Source organism: Bombina bombina, chromosome 4 (genome assembly GCF_027579735.1).
Source record: "Bombina bombina isolate aBomBom1 chromosome 4, aBomBom1.pri, whole genome shotgun sequence".
NCBI classification, from domain to species: domain Eukaryota; kingdom Metazoa; phylum Chordata; class Amphibia; order Anura; family Bombinatoridae; genus Bombina; species Bombina bombina.
Genome location: NC_069502.1, coordinates 1,002,833,744 through 1,002,848,468, shown reverse-complemented (window position 1 = coordinate 1,002,848,468; position 14,725 = coordinate 1,002,833,744). Strand labels below are relative to the sequence as shown.

General features: G+C 37.2%; 1 protein-coding gene across 1 annotated transcript in view; it reads right to left on the bottom strand.

Annotated features, from left to right (window-relative positions):
• The window catches only part of LGALSL (galectin like), a 66,950-nt gene that overhangs the window by 49,666 nt on the left and 2,559 nt on the right, over positions 1-14,725 (bottom strand). The window contains exon 2 of the mRNA XM_053712081.1: positions 105-170. Within this exon, the coding sequence (XP_053568056.1) occupies positions 105-170 (66 nt within the window). The remainder of the gene's footprint in view (positions 1-104; positions 171-14,725) is intronic.

Below are 14,725 nucleotides of genomic sequence, written 5' to 3'. Positions count from 1 at the left end.
GCATAGTATGATTATAAATGCTTCACAGTTTTTATTTTTTCAAGATGAGCCGACACTAAATTTATTACGATACTACTAGATAGAATTAATGATGATTTACTTACCAGGCGTGGAAAATAGACTTCGACCGGTGATCCTAAAGGACTGCTCAGACGCCTGTCATTCAGCTGCTAGAAAAAGCAAACATAACATATCTCTGGTTACTGCTTAAAGGGAAGATAAAAAGCAAAGTAACAAAAAAGTTTAAAGAAATAAATGTTATATAATTTTCCAACTAAATATTTTAAAATCATGCTCGACCATCATAGAAACAAATAAGAAAAACATTAAAAACAATAAAATATTAAGCTTATAGGATTTCCTACCTTTTTATTTAAATTGACCATGACTTTCAAAGGGATTATCTGAAATCTAAGAAACTTCCCAATGTACTTCATTATCAAATGTATTTAATTCTTTGTATCCGGTGTTGAAAAGCATAGCTAGGTAGGCTCAGAAGCAGCGGTGTATTAATGACAGCTAGCTGCTGATTGGTTGCTGCACATTCTCTGGATCAGCAAGACACTACTGGTCTGGAGCTGAACAAGGCCTATGAGCAAATCAGGGTTGACATATGTACATAGTATAATAATTGTGCTTTGTTCCACACTCCCTAGAGGGGCCAAAAAGCAAATCCTTAAACCTGCAAATGCTGCAAATCAAATAGCTTGTTTATTCCATTTACAGCAGATTTTTCATAACCTAGGTTACAGATTTTTACTTTTTGGTTTCTCTAGGGAGCGTGAGACAAAGCACAATTATTACACAAATGCAAGAGTTCCCTTTACAAACACTGACCATGTAGAATTAAGTTTGAGAAATGTCCACTACAATGTAGACACTTTTTAAAACCTCTTCAAAACAAGCCCAGCTTGTTTCTGAATTACACTGTTCACTTTACTCCTTGACTGCCACAGGGGGCTGCGCTGTAAGCAATCCTAATGCATAAAGGGTTAGGGAAGTTGTAGCTTCAACATTGTAATTGGACAACGGAAGTATAAGGGGCTAAAGATATATTTTAGCATTCTTTAGATTGAGACATAAATAATTACTTTCCATTTTCAGAATACAACTAAGAACAGCACACAAAGAGACCCGTAGAAGCTTTTTATGTCAAGTGGTTATGATTGGGGCGTTTCCATGTTAACATCAAGCTTAGTTATCCCAGAGAAAATAGATTACATGAGTTCACAAAGCAGCAACTATGTACAATAAAACACTAACTAGGCGCCATAGCCCATATATACCCGTGTATATATACACAAATACTTTGAATAAAGATCTGCAGACTGATGTGTCAGACACCTGCTCGGATCATGTTGAAAACTGTCTGCTTTTGGTTGACTCCTGCGGTCTTAATCTCCTTGACGCTATCCCTGGAAGGTTAAACTCATGTAATCTACTAGTTGTCTTCTGTGATACCACAACAAGTACTGATTATGCTTAGGGTACACTTTGCCCTGAAACTACAAGTCTCCACCACCCCATGATATAATTTATCTCGATGAAAATAGAAGAGCCACATTTGGAAGTTGACCTATCATCAATGTGTTTTCATCTCATTTAAAGGGACATTTTACACTAGAGTTTTCTTTGCATAAATGTTTTGTAGATGATACATTTATATAGTCCATCTAGGAGTGTTTTTGTAACAATGTTTTGCTTATTTTTTAATAACATTGTGCTGATTTTCATACTCCTAACCAAACCACAAAGTATCAGACGTAGACTGAAGTCTATATATTCCTGCTTTCTTCTGTTTGTTTAATGGGTCTTTTCTGGGGGTGGTGTCTGCTCTTACTGCTTTCTCAGACACTTTCAATGGGTGTCCCAGTCTAAACTCATCAACAGTGCTAAACTGGGAGCTTCTAAGAATGTTTTTTAAAAGGTGTCTGCCCTTACTGCTGTCTCAGACCCTTTCAAAAAGTGTCTCAGCCTAACCTCTTTTTTTAAAAGGTTTTATACTGGATTTTTAGATCAGTATCTTTGCATATTCTTCTTTATAGTAGTATCTATTATATGCATTTATATGGAAATTTGTGTATACCGTCCCTTTAAAATGATTCTAGAACACTTTCATATGTGCATGAAATGCGGGCACCCACTATTCAAAATCATGCAAAGCAGCAGATGTAACAGGGGTATATTGTCACATAAGTGTGTAAATTTTTGCCTGGAACAATACATTCTTGCATTTTTCATGCCCCCATCAAGTGTATTGTATGGGTATATTGTGAAATTGCTGTTCAATTAACAAGTGTATTGTATGGGTATATTGTGAAATTGCTGTTCAATTAACAAGTGTATTGTATGGGTATATTGTGAAATTGCTGTTCAATTAACAAGTGTATTGTATGGGTATATTGTGAAATTGCTGTTCAATTAACAAGTGTATTGTATGGGTATATTGTGAAATTGCTGTTCAATTAACAAGTGTATTGTATGGGTATATTGTGAAATTTCTGTGTATTTTCTGTGCTAGAGGAGTGTGTGGCGTGTGCTATTATCAGACCTTTTCAGCTCACAATGCTACCCCAATTCTGATATTCTCCCAATATCAGAGATATTTCTGAGTATTTGTCAGATCCCACTAAAAAAGTATCTACATTTGTTTGCTGACACTAGTTCTTAGTCTGAGCACCCAACACCAACAATTGAATATAACAGAAACATAAAGGGAGAAATTTCACATCATTTTATAACATATTTTTTGATAAATCTGATCAAATGACAAGCAAAGATGCATCAGTTTGTAGGGTTTTCAAGCAAATATACAAGATTTTGCTTGATTTTGACTGCAGTCATGTACGTCCACTAAGAGTTAAATATACAGTTGTAATCAAGAGTATCCAACCCCCATTGCAAATTAGGTTTATTGTCAAAATGTACAGACTTTCAGCTTTTTGCAATGAAAAAAATCAAACAAAAGCAATTGAAATAGCTAAAACACAACAAATGCTTCGAGTGGTTTCCCCAAATTCAACTGAAAATGCAACTTTTAATGAATTCTGCAGTCTCAAAATTATTCAACCCCTTCATGGCAAGCATCTTTAGTACTTAGTAGAGCACCATTTTGCTGTCATAACCTGCTGAAAAGGAGATGCATAGCCAGATACCAGCTTCTGGCAGCATTCCTGAGGAATCTTAGCCCGTTCCTCATGAGCTCATTCCTCATGAGCAATGGCCTCCAGTTCAGTAATATTCTTGGGTTTGCGTGCTGCAACCACCTTCTTCAAATCCCACCAGAGATTCTTTTATGGAGTTCAAGTCAGTCACTGTAGACTCTTACAGGATTACTTCTGCAACCAAGCCTTGGTAGAATTTGAGGTATGCTTGGGATAATTGTCCTGTTGGAAGGTCCAATGACTCCCAAGCATCAGCTTCCTCACAAACAGCATGACGTTTTCTCCTAGGATTTCCTGATACTTCAATGAATCCATCTTGCCTTCCGCATGCTGCAGGTTTCCAGTGCCAGAGGAAGCAAAGCAGCCCCAGAGCATCACTGAGCCACCACCATGCTTAATTGTAGGCAGTGTTCTTTTCAGTGTATGCTTCATTCTTCTTTCTCCTGATCCATCAGGCCAAAAAGTTCCAGTTTTGTGGCTTATTTATATGATTTTGAGCACATTGTAGCCTACTTTTCTTGTGATTTTGGGTCAGTTGTGGTGTACGTCTTTGAGTTCTGTCATGGAAACCTTTTGCGTTTAGTATGTGCCTTAATGTGCAAACTGAAACCTCAGTGCCTGTTGCCACCAAGTCTTGCTGCAGGTCTTTTGAAGTCACTTGAGGGTTTTTCTCAACCTGCCTTCTCAGAAATCTGGTTGCAACCGTTGATATCTTTCTTTTTCTGCCCCGTCCAGGTAGTGTACGCACTGTTCCTTTAACTTTGAACTTGCGAACTATGCTTCCAACAGTGTCTCTTGGAACATTAAGTGACTTCGCTATCTTTTTGTATCCTATTCCTTGTTTGTGAAGGGCGATGATCTCTTCTCTTAACTTTTTGGACCATTCTTTTGACTTAACCATATTTCTAACATACAGTCAAACATGACACTAAACAAACCCCAAGACAATTCAGGTATTTCATGTGTTCTAGCTCACACACAGCTGGTGCAACTAATGAAGCATCAGGTATGCTTAAAGGGACAATAAACCCATTTTTTTTCTTTCATGATTCAGATAGAGAATACCATTTTATACAACTTTCTAATTTACTTTTATTATCAAATTTGCTTCATTCTCTTGATATTCTTTCCTGAAAAGCATAGATAGGCTCAGTAGCTTCTGATTGGTGGCTGCACATAGATGCCTCATGTGATTGGCTCACCCGTATGCATTGCTATTTCTTTAACAAAGGATATCTAAAGAATGAAGCAAATTAGAACATATAAGTAACTTAGAATGTTGTTTAGAATTGTATTCTCTGTCTGAATCATGAAAGATTTTTTTGGGGGGTTTAATGTCCCTTTAAGACAACACCTGTTTTGCATACTTGTGCTGTTGTGAGGTATTCTATTCAGGGGGTGAATCATTTTGAGAATGCAAAATGTATTAAAAGTTGCATTTTCAGTTGAATTTGGGAAAACCACTTAAAGCATTCGTTCTGTTGAGCTATTGCAACTGCTGTTATTTGTTCATAAATAATAATAATAAAGGGGGGTAGCATTAATATATCCACCTGCCCCCCACAGCATGCCAAAACTGTTAGTCCAAGTAACAATTCTAGAAATTCTAGTAGAAAAATTCTTCGTGCCATGAGCACAAATGCTCGCAGCTTAGGAAATAAATTACCTGAACTCATTTCAATAATGACTAGGGACAACCTGGATTTAGTAGCTATAACAGAAACATGGTACAATGATTTGCATGACTGGGACATAGTCATACCTGGATACAGGTTATTTAAAAAGAACAGAGTAGGAAAGAAAGGTGGAGGAGTTGCTTTGTATGTAAATGAAAATATAAAGGTTACTGAAATTGTAGGAACAAATGATGAGGTGGAAAGTATTTGGGTGACTTTGGAAATTGGAGATAAAAATGTTTTTAGAATAGGGGTTGTATATAGGCCTCCATTGCAGGATGAAAAACTGGACAATCTGTTATTAGATGAAATAACCAAAATGACCATGAAGGGTAAGGTTATAGTACTGGGGGACTTTAATTTGCCAGATATAGACTGGAAGATTCCTTCTGCTAGATCGGCTAGAAGCAGGTATATTCTTGAATCTCTGCTAGGGGAATCACTTGAACAATTAGTCAAGGAACCAACTCGTAAGGAAGCTATATTAGACCTAATACTTACAAACAGTGATACAGTTTCAGATGTGTCTGTAGGTGAGAACTTAGGATCCAGTGATCATCAATCTGTTTGGTTTAGTATTCATGTTCAGGAACTGTCCACCCAGACTAAAACAAAAGTTTTAGACTTTAGGACGGCAGATTTTTCATTAATGGGAGAATACCTAAAAAACTATTTAAAGGGGAAAACTCTTATTACAGGGGTTCAAGAACAGTGGGAATTTGTGAAAGGTGCCATTTTAGATGTAACCGCACACTGTATTAGACATGTCTGTAAAAGTAAAAGAAAGCGGAAACCAATTTGGTTTTCCAAAGAAGTAGCACATGCTGTAAAGACAAAAAAGATAGCTTATAAAAATGACAGACACACACAAGCAGATGATGATAGGAAAATATGGAGACTCCAACAAAAAAAGACTAAGCAGTTAATTAGGAAGGTTAAAGCTCATGCAGAAGAGAAGATAGCACAGTCAGTAAAACATGGGGACAAAACATTCTTTAGATATATCAGTGAAAGAAGAAAAAATAAGGTAGGAATAGTAAAATTGAAATCAGTTGATGGTAGAATAATAGAAGGAGATAAGCAGATTGCAGACTGTCTCAATGATTACTTCTGTTCTGTTTTCACTAAAGATTGTGAAGATACAATGTCTACATTAAGGGATGCTACGCAAAATAGAAACAAGCTTAACAGTAATCTTTTTACAGAGGATGAGGTTTTGTTAGCATTATCAAAAATAAATGTTACAAAGGCAGTGGGTCCTGATAATATTCATCCAAGGGTTTTAAAAGAACTTCGATCAGTGCTAACTGTCCCATTAACTGATCTGTTTAATCAGTCACTATTAACAGGAGCTGTCCCAGATGATTGGAGAATAGCAAATGTAATACCTCTTCATAAAAAGGGCAGTAGAGAAGAATCTGGCAACTACAGGCCAGTTAGTTTAACTTCAGTAGTAGGGAAATTAATGGAAAGCCTCTTAAAAGAAAGAATTATGACTTACATAAAGTCAAACAATTTAGAGGACCAAAATCAGCATGGTTTTACTTCAGGGAGATCATGTCAGACTAATCTAATTGACTTCTTTGATTATGTAACAAAAGTATTAGACAAGGGAGGAGCAGTTGATGTAGCATATCTAGATTTCAGCAAAGTATTTGACACCGTCCCACACAATAAACTTATTCACAAACTATATCTCCTTGGTCTAGATTCAAAAATTGTGAACTGGGTGGAATGCTGGCTTAAGGACAGAAAACAAAGTGTCTTAGTAAATGGAGTTCATTCAGCAGAGGGGGCTGTTACTAGTGGTGTTCCTCAGGGGTCAGTTCTGGGGCCTGTTTTGTTTAACATATTTATCTGCGATATCAGCAAAGGGCTACAGGGGAAAGTATGTCTCTTTGCAGAGGATACAAACATTTGCAACAGAGTGGATGTTCCAGGGGGGGTAGACAAAATGAGAAGTGATATACAACAATTGGAGGATTGGACAAACGACTGGGATCTAAAGTTTAACACAGCAAAGTGTAAAATAATGCATTTAGGGAAGAAAAATCCAAATGTTAATTACAGACTCAATGACACTTTACTGACTGTTACAGACGAGGAACAGGACTTGGGAATTATTATTTCAGATGATTTAAAACTTAGTAAACAATGTAGTAATGCAGCGAGTAAGGCTAGCAGAATGCTTGGATGTATTGGTAGAGGTATTTGCAGCAGAAATAGTAAGGTTCTTATGCCACTTTATAGATCATTAGTTAGGCCTCATCTTGAGTATTGTGTGCAGTTCTGGAGGCCATATCTTCAGAAGGATATTAACAAACTTGAATCTGTGCAAAGGAGGGCTACCAAAATGGTACATGGTCTAAAAAATAAAACTTACCAGGATAGGCTCAATGACCTAAATATGTATAGCTTAGAGGAGAGAAGGGAAAGAGGTGATATGATAGCAACTTTCAAGTACATTAAAGGGTTTAGTAAAACTGAGGCTGTGGGTATTTTACATAAAATTGAAAATTCAAGAACAAGGGGTCATGAGCTCAAGCTAAAGGGTAGTAGATTCAGGAGTAATTTGAGGAAGCACTTCTTTACAGAAAGAGTGATTGATTTATGGAATAAACTTCCTCAAGAGGTAGTAGCAACAAACACTGTGGGGTACTTTAAAAATGCATGGGACAAGCATAGGGCTATCCTACGAACTAGATAAGTTTATACTGTTAGGTAAGGTCGGGCAGACTTGCTGGGCCTATGGCTCTTATCTGCCGTCAATATCTATGTTTCTATTGCAAACAGCTGAAAGTCTGTCAATTTTGACAATAAACCAATGGGGAATGAATAAATTTGATTACAACTGTACATCAATTTGCTTGAATGTGTATTCTGTTGCACTTTGTTCTAAATAAGCATAAAAATACATGGATGACTTAAAGTGACATTCCGGTTAAAATTTAAATGCACATAGATAGATTATATATTTGAATAGAAACATATATGCAATATACATGTATTGGCAAAAATGCTTCCAGTAAAAGTTATCACCGTTTTAGTGTTAACAATTTTCTCTGCACGTGCACGTGTCATATATATATATATACTGTATATATAAAGTTTTATTTGTAAATAAAAAAATGAATATTACCTTGCCTTTTTTTCATAAGTTTGGCATTTAGCTATTCATTTCCAGGTGGGGTTTTAAGTATACTGTTAAATTAATATGAAACCCACATCTTTTGTGATTCAGACAGAGCATACAATTTAAAAAAAGTTCTCAAGTTACTTCTTTAATCATTTTTTTTTTGTTCCCATGATATTCTGTGTTGAAGAAAAAACTGCTGCATATAAAGCTCCAGAAATTGGGCCAGCTATTAAGAATGTTATTTAATATCGTATGCTCTATCTGAACCATGAAAGTAAACGTTTGGGTTTCATATCTCTTTAAGCACATAAACTATTTCATGCGATTATTTTGTGATACTAAAGAAGACTGCAGAAAACAATGAACATATATTATCTACAAACAACTGCAAAGTAGGGTTAGGAAAAACAGAAAGATTAAGCAAGTTGTATCCAAATAGGGATGTATCCCTATTTAATGGGCACACCACCTGGTTGATTTTAAAGACCACCCGGTCTTACTAATGGTTAAACACATTCTTAAAGTTGCACTATTGCTACAACCCCCATTCTGCTTCAGATAAGGACAGGGCCAGTGATTGTAAAATACATAAGTATGCCTACTTCCTGATTGGCTCACCAACTGTATTATCCATCTTAGGTGGCACCGCAGCACAAATTTTACCTTTTGCAGGAGTTAAAAAATAAAATAAAGGAATATAATTAGAGCATTTTATTTTTACACTATGTTTACACTCAACCAATGTCAAGGGGTTAAACATATGGCTAAACTCCTGCTCTGAAACCATTATTTAAATGCATTCCCTCAATGCATTTACAATTTGTAAAGTCTTTACAGGCCAATCTGCTTTTGTAAGTATACAAAAAACAACAAAATGTGCTATCTACAAAGTTACAATTAAAAATAAAATATGTGCAGCCTAGATGAACAACATTATGCTGGTGCCAAACAGCTGCGTTATATGTCTTTTATTAGATTATCTATCTATCTATCTATCTATCTATCTATCTATCTGATAGATAGAGAGAGAGAAAGAGAGAGAGAGAGAGAGAGAGAGAGAGAGAGAATATATTATGTTAATGTTCCTTTAATTTAATTTATTGGAAATGCCAATAAAAAAAGTATATCAGCAACACCACTGACACAGCCAAACGTGATGTCACTGTGGAAAGCATTCCCAGGATTCTGTGCGTCTGACAAAGGGATCTCCCTGCTATACATGTGCTCGTTAACAGTGGGTTCTCCCTGACAGGCAACAGCTCATTGCCACAATATGAATCCTGTCATACTGTATTTACCAATCAGAGTGTGTCGCTGTAAGCTGTTCCCCAGCTGTTTGTGCTCCCTTTGGATGTTCTCACTGAGATGGTAACACTACATAGGAGCTTTCTGACCTCCCCTATATAACACACTCAAATAATAGCCATCACATAATGCTCTTGTATTGTAGTCACACTAGGATTACAGTCTTAATCACCCCCACAATGTTTTAACTTTCTGCATGTAAAACTGCAATCATCGACAAAGCAAACAATACACTGTGGTTCTCCATTCCCTGAAACAAAAATACTTTTAGTACATTGAGTAAGGCTTGAATAGACAGTGTTATTGTGGGTCTTTTTATTTACCCTGGCACAGCCGTATTCTTGAATGTACTGTACAATCACAAGAGCAGTTCAATGATAATTGTGTTCTATAGAGGAGAACGGATTGTATAATAGGTAGAATAGGGATTGACAAATCCCAGGAGACAAAATAGCCACAACAGCTATGAAAATGTTACTTCTACCTTCTAGGTCTTCTACTTATATCTAACTAAAAAATATTCCCCAATGACCCCAACAATATTTTAGATTGCTCCTAAATTTTATATAAATTCAGATATGCCACAGATAAGACTAGACCAGTATCACTAGTACAGGGGACCAGTAGAACAGTGCTTTTTAGGAGCCAGACAGTTGGATTTGTTTATAGATATATGGAGAATAACCCAAAAAGTTAGGAGCCAGGGCTAAAATTCTAGGAACCAGTGGCTCCCAGGCTCCTGGGTTTGTTGAGCCCTGCAGTAGAAGACAAACAACATTATGTCACTTTATGAATATTTGAAGAGGAGCCAGGAGGAAAATGTGAAGTTTAGTTCCCAACTTCCCATGATTTGAAAAACTAAACACATCTGTTAAGCCAATGAAAAAAATGTACATGTGCTTAGCTACCAATCACCAGCTCGTTCCCAGTAGTGCATTGCTGCACATGAGCCTACCTAGGTATGTTTTTCAACAAAAGATACCAAAAGAACAAATACAGCTTGATAATAGAGGTAAACCTGAAAAGTATCTTAACCCTTTTATGCAGGGGGCAAATGTTTAACATCAGAGCACAGTTCCAACGTAAACATCTTCTTAAAAAAGGAAATCACATGATCGTTGACGCGATCACATAATTTCAAGGCTGGGATTGGATCATGGGGGACTGCCTACTCTGCTAGGCACGCTCCCTAAGGAGGAGGCTGCAGGACGCCATATAAGGTACGGCGTTAAAACCCAGCACTGGTTGGAAGGCATTGAACTCCTAACAATGTGAAGTGGTTAAAATTGCATAGCTGAAGCATGAAAATTTTTCATTGCCTGAAAGGAGGAGGCTGCAGGATGCCATAAAGCAAATTAGGTAAGAGAAGTCAACTGGAAAATTTTTAAAAATTGCATGTTCTTTCTGAATCATGAAAGTTTAATTTTAACTTTACTGTCCCTTTAATGCCATTGCTCCCCTGCAAATCTATGTACACAGAATCAACCCATACTAAATTTCAAGCAGCTCACTGAATAGAAGATTGTTTGGAGTGGAATAGATCTGCACAAGGACCTAAGTGTGAGGAGGGAGGGGCAAGCATTAAAAATTATGTTATTATTTTATTTAAAGGGATACTAAACTCAAATCATTGAAGTGAATGAAATTATTTGGAGGTGAACTATCTCCAGTATAATTGGTTAATTATTCATATTTGATCAACTTTTCATTTGTACTTTATTGGAAGGAGAAAAACAATTATTACATTAATAATAACAATTGAAATAGTTTTATTTAAAGGGATACTAAACTCCTATTAGCAATTTTTCTTCGCTTTCTTGCTATCTTTATTTGAAAAGCAAGAATGTAAGCTTAGGGGCCAGCCCATTTTTTGTTCAGCACCTGGGTTGCACTTGCTGATTGGTGGCTAAATGGAGCCACCAATAAGCAAGCGCTATCCAGGGTTCTGAACCAAAAATGGTCCGGCTCCTTAGCTTAGATTCCTGCAAAAGAACAAAGAAAAATTGCTAATATGAGTAAATTAAAAAGTTGCTTAAAATGTCATGCTCTATCTCACTGGTTTTCAAACCTCTCCTCAGGCCTCCCCAACAGGTCAGGTTTTCTGGATTACCTTGGATGAGAGCAGGTAAAATACCCACGTTTACTAATCAGCTGATTATTTCACCTGTGCTCTAGTTCAGATGTTTGAAAACCAGTGATCTATCCTGCATAATAAAAGGCCAGGTATGTTTGTCAGATGCAGTCATGCGCAGTAGACACTGCACGAGGACAAACATACCTGACCTTGAGCAGCAGAGGAGTGCGCACTGTGGAAGCTGCCTTGTGAGGGCATGGCCAGGCGTGCCGTGATGGGGGCGTGGTCAGTCGGGAGCACGCATGAAGGGGCGTGGCTGACGGGAGCAGGCATGCTGGCAGCGGCATCGTCAAGTGAGAGAGAAAAACAGAGGGGGGAGAGAGAGACCAAAAGAGAGGGGGAGAGACCAAAAGAGAGGAGGGAAAGAGAGAAAGCGAGCAAAAGAGAGGGAAGAAAGAGAGAGAGAGAGAGAGAGAGAGAGAGAGAGAGAGAGAGAGCAAAAGAGGGGAGAGAGAGCAAAAGAGGGGGGAGAGAGAGAGCAAAAGAGAGTGGGAGAGAGAGCAAAAGAGAGGGGGAGAGAGAGCAAAAGAGAGGGGGAGAGAGAGCAAAAGAGAGGGGGAGAGTGAGCAAAAGAGAGGGGGAGAGAGAGAGAGCAAAAGAGGGGGGAGAGAGAGCAAAAGAGAGGGGAGAGAGAGAGAGAGCAAAAGAGAGGGGGGAAAGAGAGAGAGCAAAAGAGGGGGGGAGAGAGCAGAAGAGGGGGGAGAGAGAGAGCACAAGAGGGGGGAGAGAGCGCAAAAGAGGGGGGGGAGAGAGGGAGAGCGCAAAAGAGAGGGGGGAGAGAGAGGGAGCAAGGTTTGGAACCACTGTATTTAAAAAAATTGACCCATGTACACGGTCTTTAGGACTAGTCTGAATAATAAAAGAAAAAAATTGGGTTAAGTATCCCTTTAAATAAAACTATTTAAATTGTTATTATTAATGTAATCATTATTTTTCTCCTTCTAATAAAGTACAGTTAAAAAGTTGATCAAATATGAATGATTAACCAATTAAACTGGACATAGTTCACCTCCAAATAGTTTCATTCATTTTAATGATCTATCTATGCATATCTAATCATATATAACCAAATCAGTAATGGTCTGATATAACTGGAAAAAAATAAGCTAATATCGTTTTACTCTAAAAATGACAACGATAATTTAAATCAGTCTTACTGACTAGTGATTTAAATAGTGATTTAAATCATGATTTAAATTCAATTTGATTTAAATCAAATCCACCCTGGTTTTAAGTAATCTTGCCAGAGAGGAAAGCTATAGATCATCAGGCCCTGAGTAAGATGCAGTATGTAATACATGAAAGCAGGCATGCAGGAGCATAAACTTATGTTTTGGTGCAGGGTGGTCCAAAAACTTTTTGTATGTGGGAGCACAATGTATTTTAGTACCATATGGATATCTGTATATGATCCAACAGTCCAAGGATTTTCATACTGTTTACGTTAGCTGGGTGGTTAGTTAAATCAGGTGTGTCCACTAAATAGGTCCTGTGTAGCACACTGCATTTTTTTTTTATCCTGGATCACAGAGCATGTACAGGGATTTAAATGACTTCTTGCTTTATTGCATGGAACCAATGAGCCAGTGAAATGTACAATACATCAAATACAAACAAAACGTTTTTTTACTTCTAAATTATCCAAGTTCTTTAAGATTTGAACAGTAAGGTACTAGTATATAAACACACATCACAGTGATTTAACTAGATACATGACTTTGGCATACAATAGTGACAATATTCACACTAAAAACATGTCTGCTTAAAAAACAAATCTTTAATGGTGCAAATAGACTCATCGCTATTGCAATACACAATTCTGCTGGTGTTCTATCGAAAACTCCAAGACGTCAAAAACTCCAATTACGTCACTTCCGGTGACTCTCCCATTTTCACTATTTGTTTTTGCCTCTGTTAGGGGGGAGCCCCGCCGATCCTCTGGCATCCACCCCAAGTGAACCTTGGCGGATGAAGTTTACAAGGGTGGCTTCGCCCCCATTGAACACCCCAGACGGAGACAAAAATAGATAGTGAAGATAGGCGCTAAAGCTGAATTACAGTGCCCATCTGATTGGCCCGTGTCTTAGTGAGGGACAGAATGCACAACCAATCAGATGTGTCATTGGAGTTTTCAACGTCTTGAAATTTTCGACACAACACCAGCTCTCTGAGCAGGTATGATATTTCAATGTGAGCCTGTGCTGGGATAGCTTTTACTAGATACATTTGTACTGCCAAATGTTTCTATTTAAAACAAAGATGCATTAACATGTTCCTTTAATGAACTACATCCTTAGGTGAGAGAGTTCATATAAGAGCAAGAGAGTCAGGCAAAACTGTTGTCAATCATGTCACCATTGTAGACTGCATAGTACAGAAAACAGGCTGAGATTATCAGTTGAGAAAGTTACAATCTACTAAACAGACACAGACAGATTAGTACAACAATCCAGTTAAACATTTAAATGTAACATGGTTGATATAATGATGTATTCAGAGTAAAGATTAGCCTGAGAATAATATTTACATGTACTTTTTCAAATTATATTAGTTGTTTCAATATTGAAAATATAAAGGTAATGTTATGGCCATAAAGCAGTAATTGTAACTTAGGTTTCTTTTTCTGCTAAGGCCAATTAGAGACAGTTATAAATGGCCTACTAGAGTGTGCAACAACCAATGACTGAGTGGAATAGAGCTGTATTTACACTTCCACTTTTAACAGAAATTTGAGAAGCTCACAATATTCCAAATTAAATTACAGGAAAGGAGGGGGGGTGGGGATAAATAATTAAAGCATATTGCAAAGTTGTTTTACTACAGGTAATGAAACATTTTATATTAATATCTCAATGGGTTTAATGTCCCTTATGTTAGAAGTGTTTGTGAGATCATCAAATATTTTCTAACACAAGAGCCAGCTGAAGAAGATAGGATGAGTTTTTCAGATACTGTATAAATAACCTTTTTTTCTGGGGATTTTCTACAGCTCATTTCAGATTAAAAGAAAGTGCTACTGCATTATCTTTGCATTGTGTATTTGTCAATTTTTCAATTCTACTGTACTGTATTTAGTGGTCCTTAAAGTTCGAAGCATTTATGTAATTTGCTTGAATTTTAAAAATACTTCTTTCAAAGGTGATCACAAGTTTCTTGTGTATGACCACTGCCACACACTTGATGTAAGGCCACATGCCAGCACTCTGAGTGGCTATGATAACTATCACCCACCAGGGACAGTAACTAAGAGTAGGGATCATGTCAGAGAATGTTCCATCTCTGAGTAATAAATGAGGGAGATCCAGCAGAA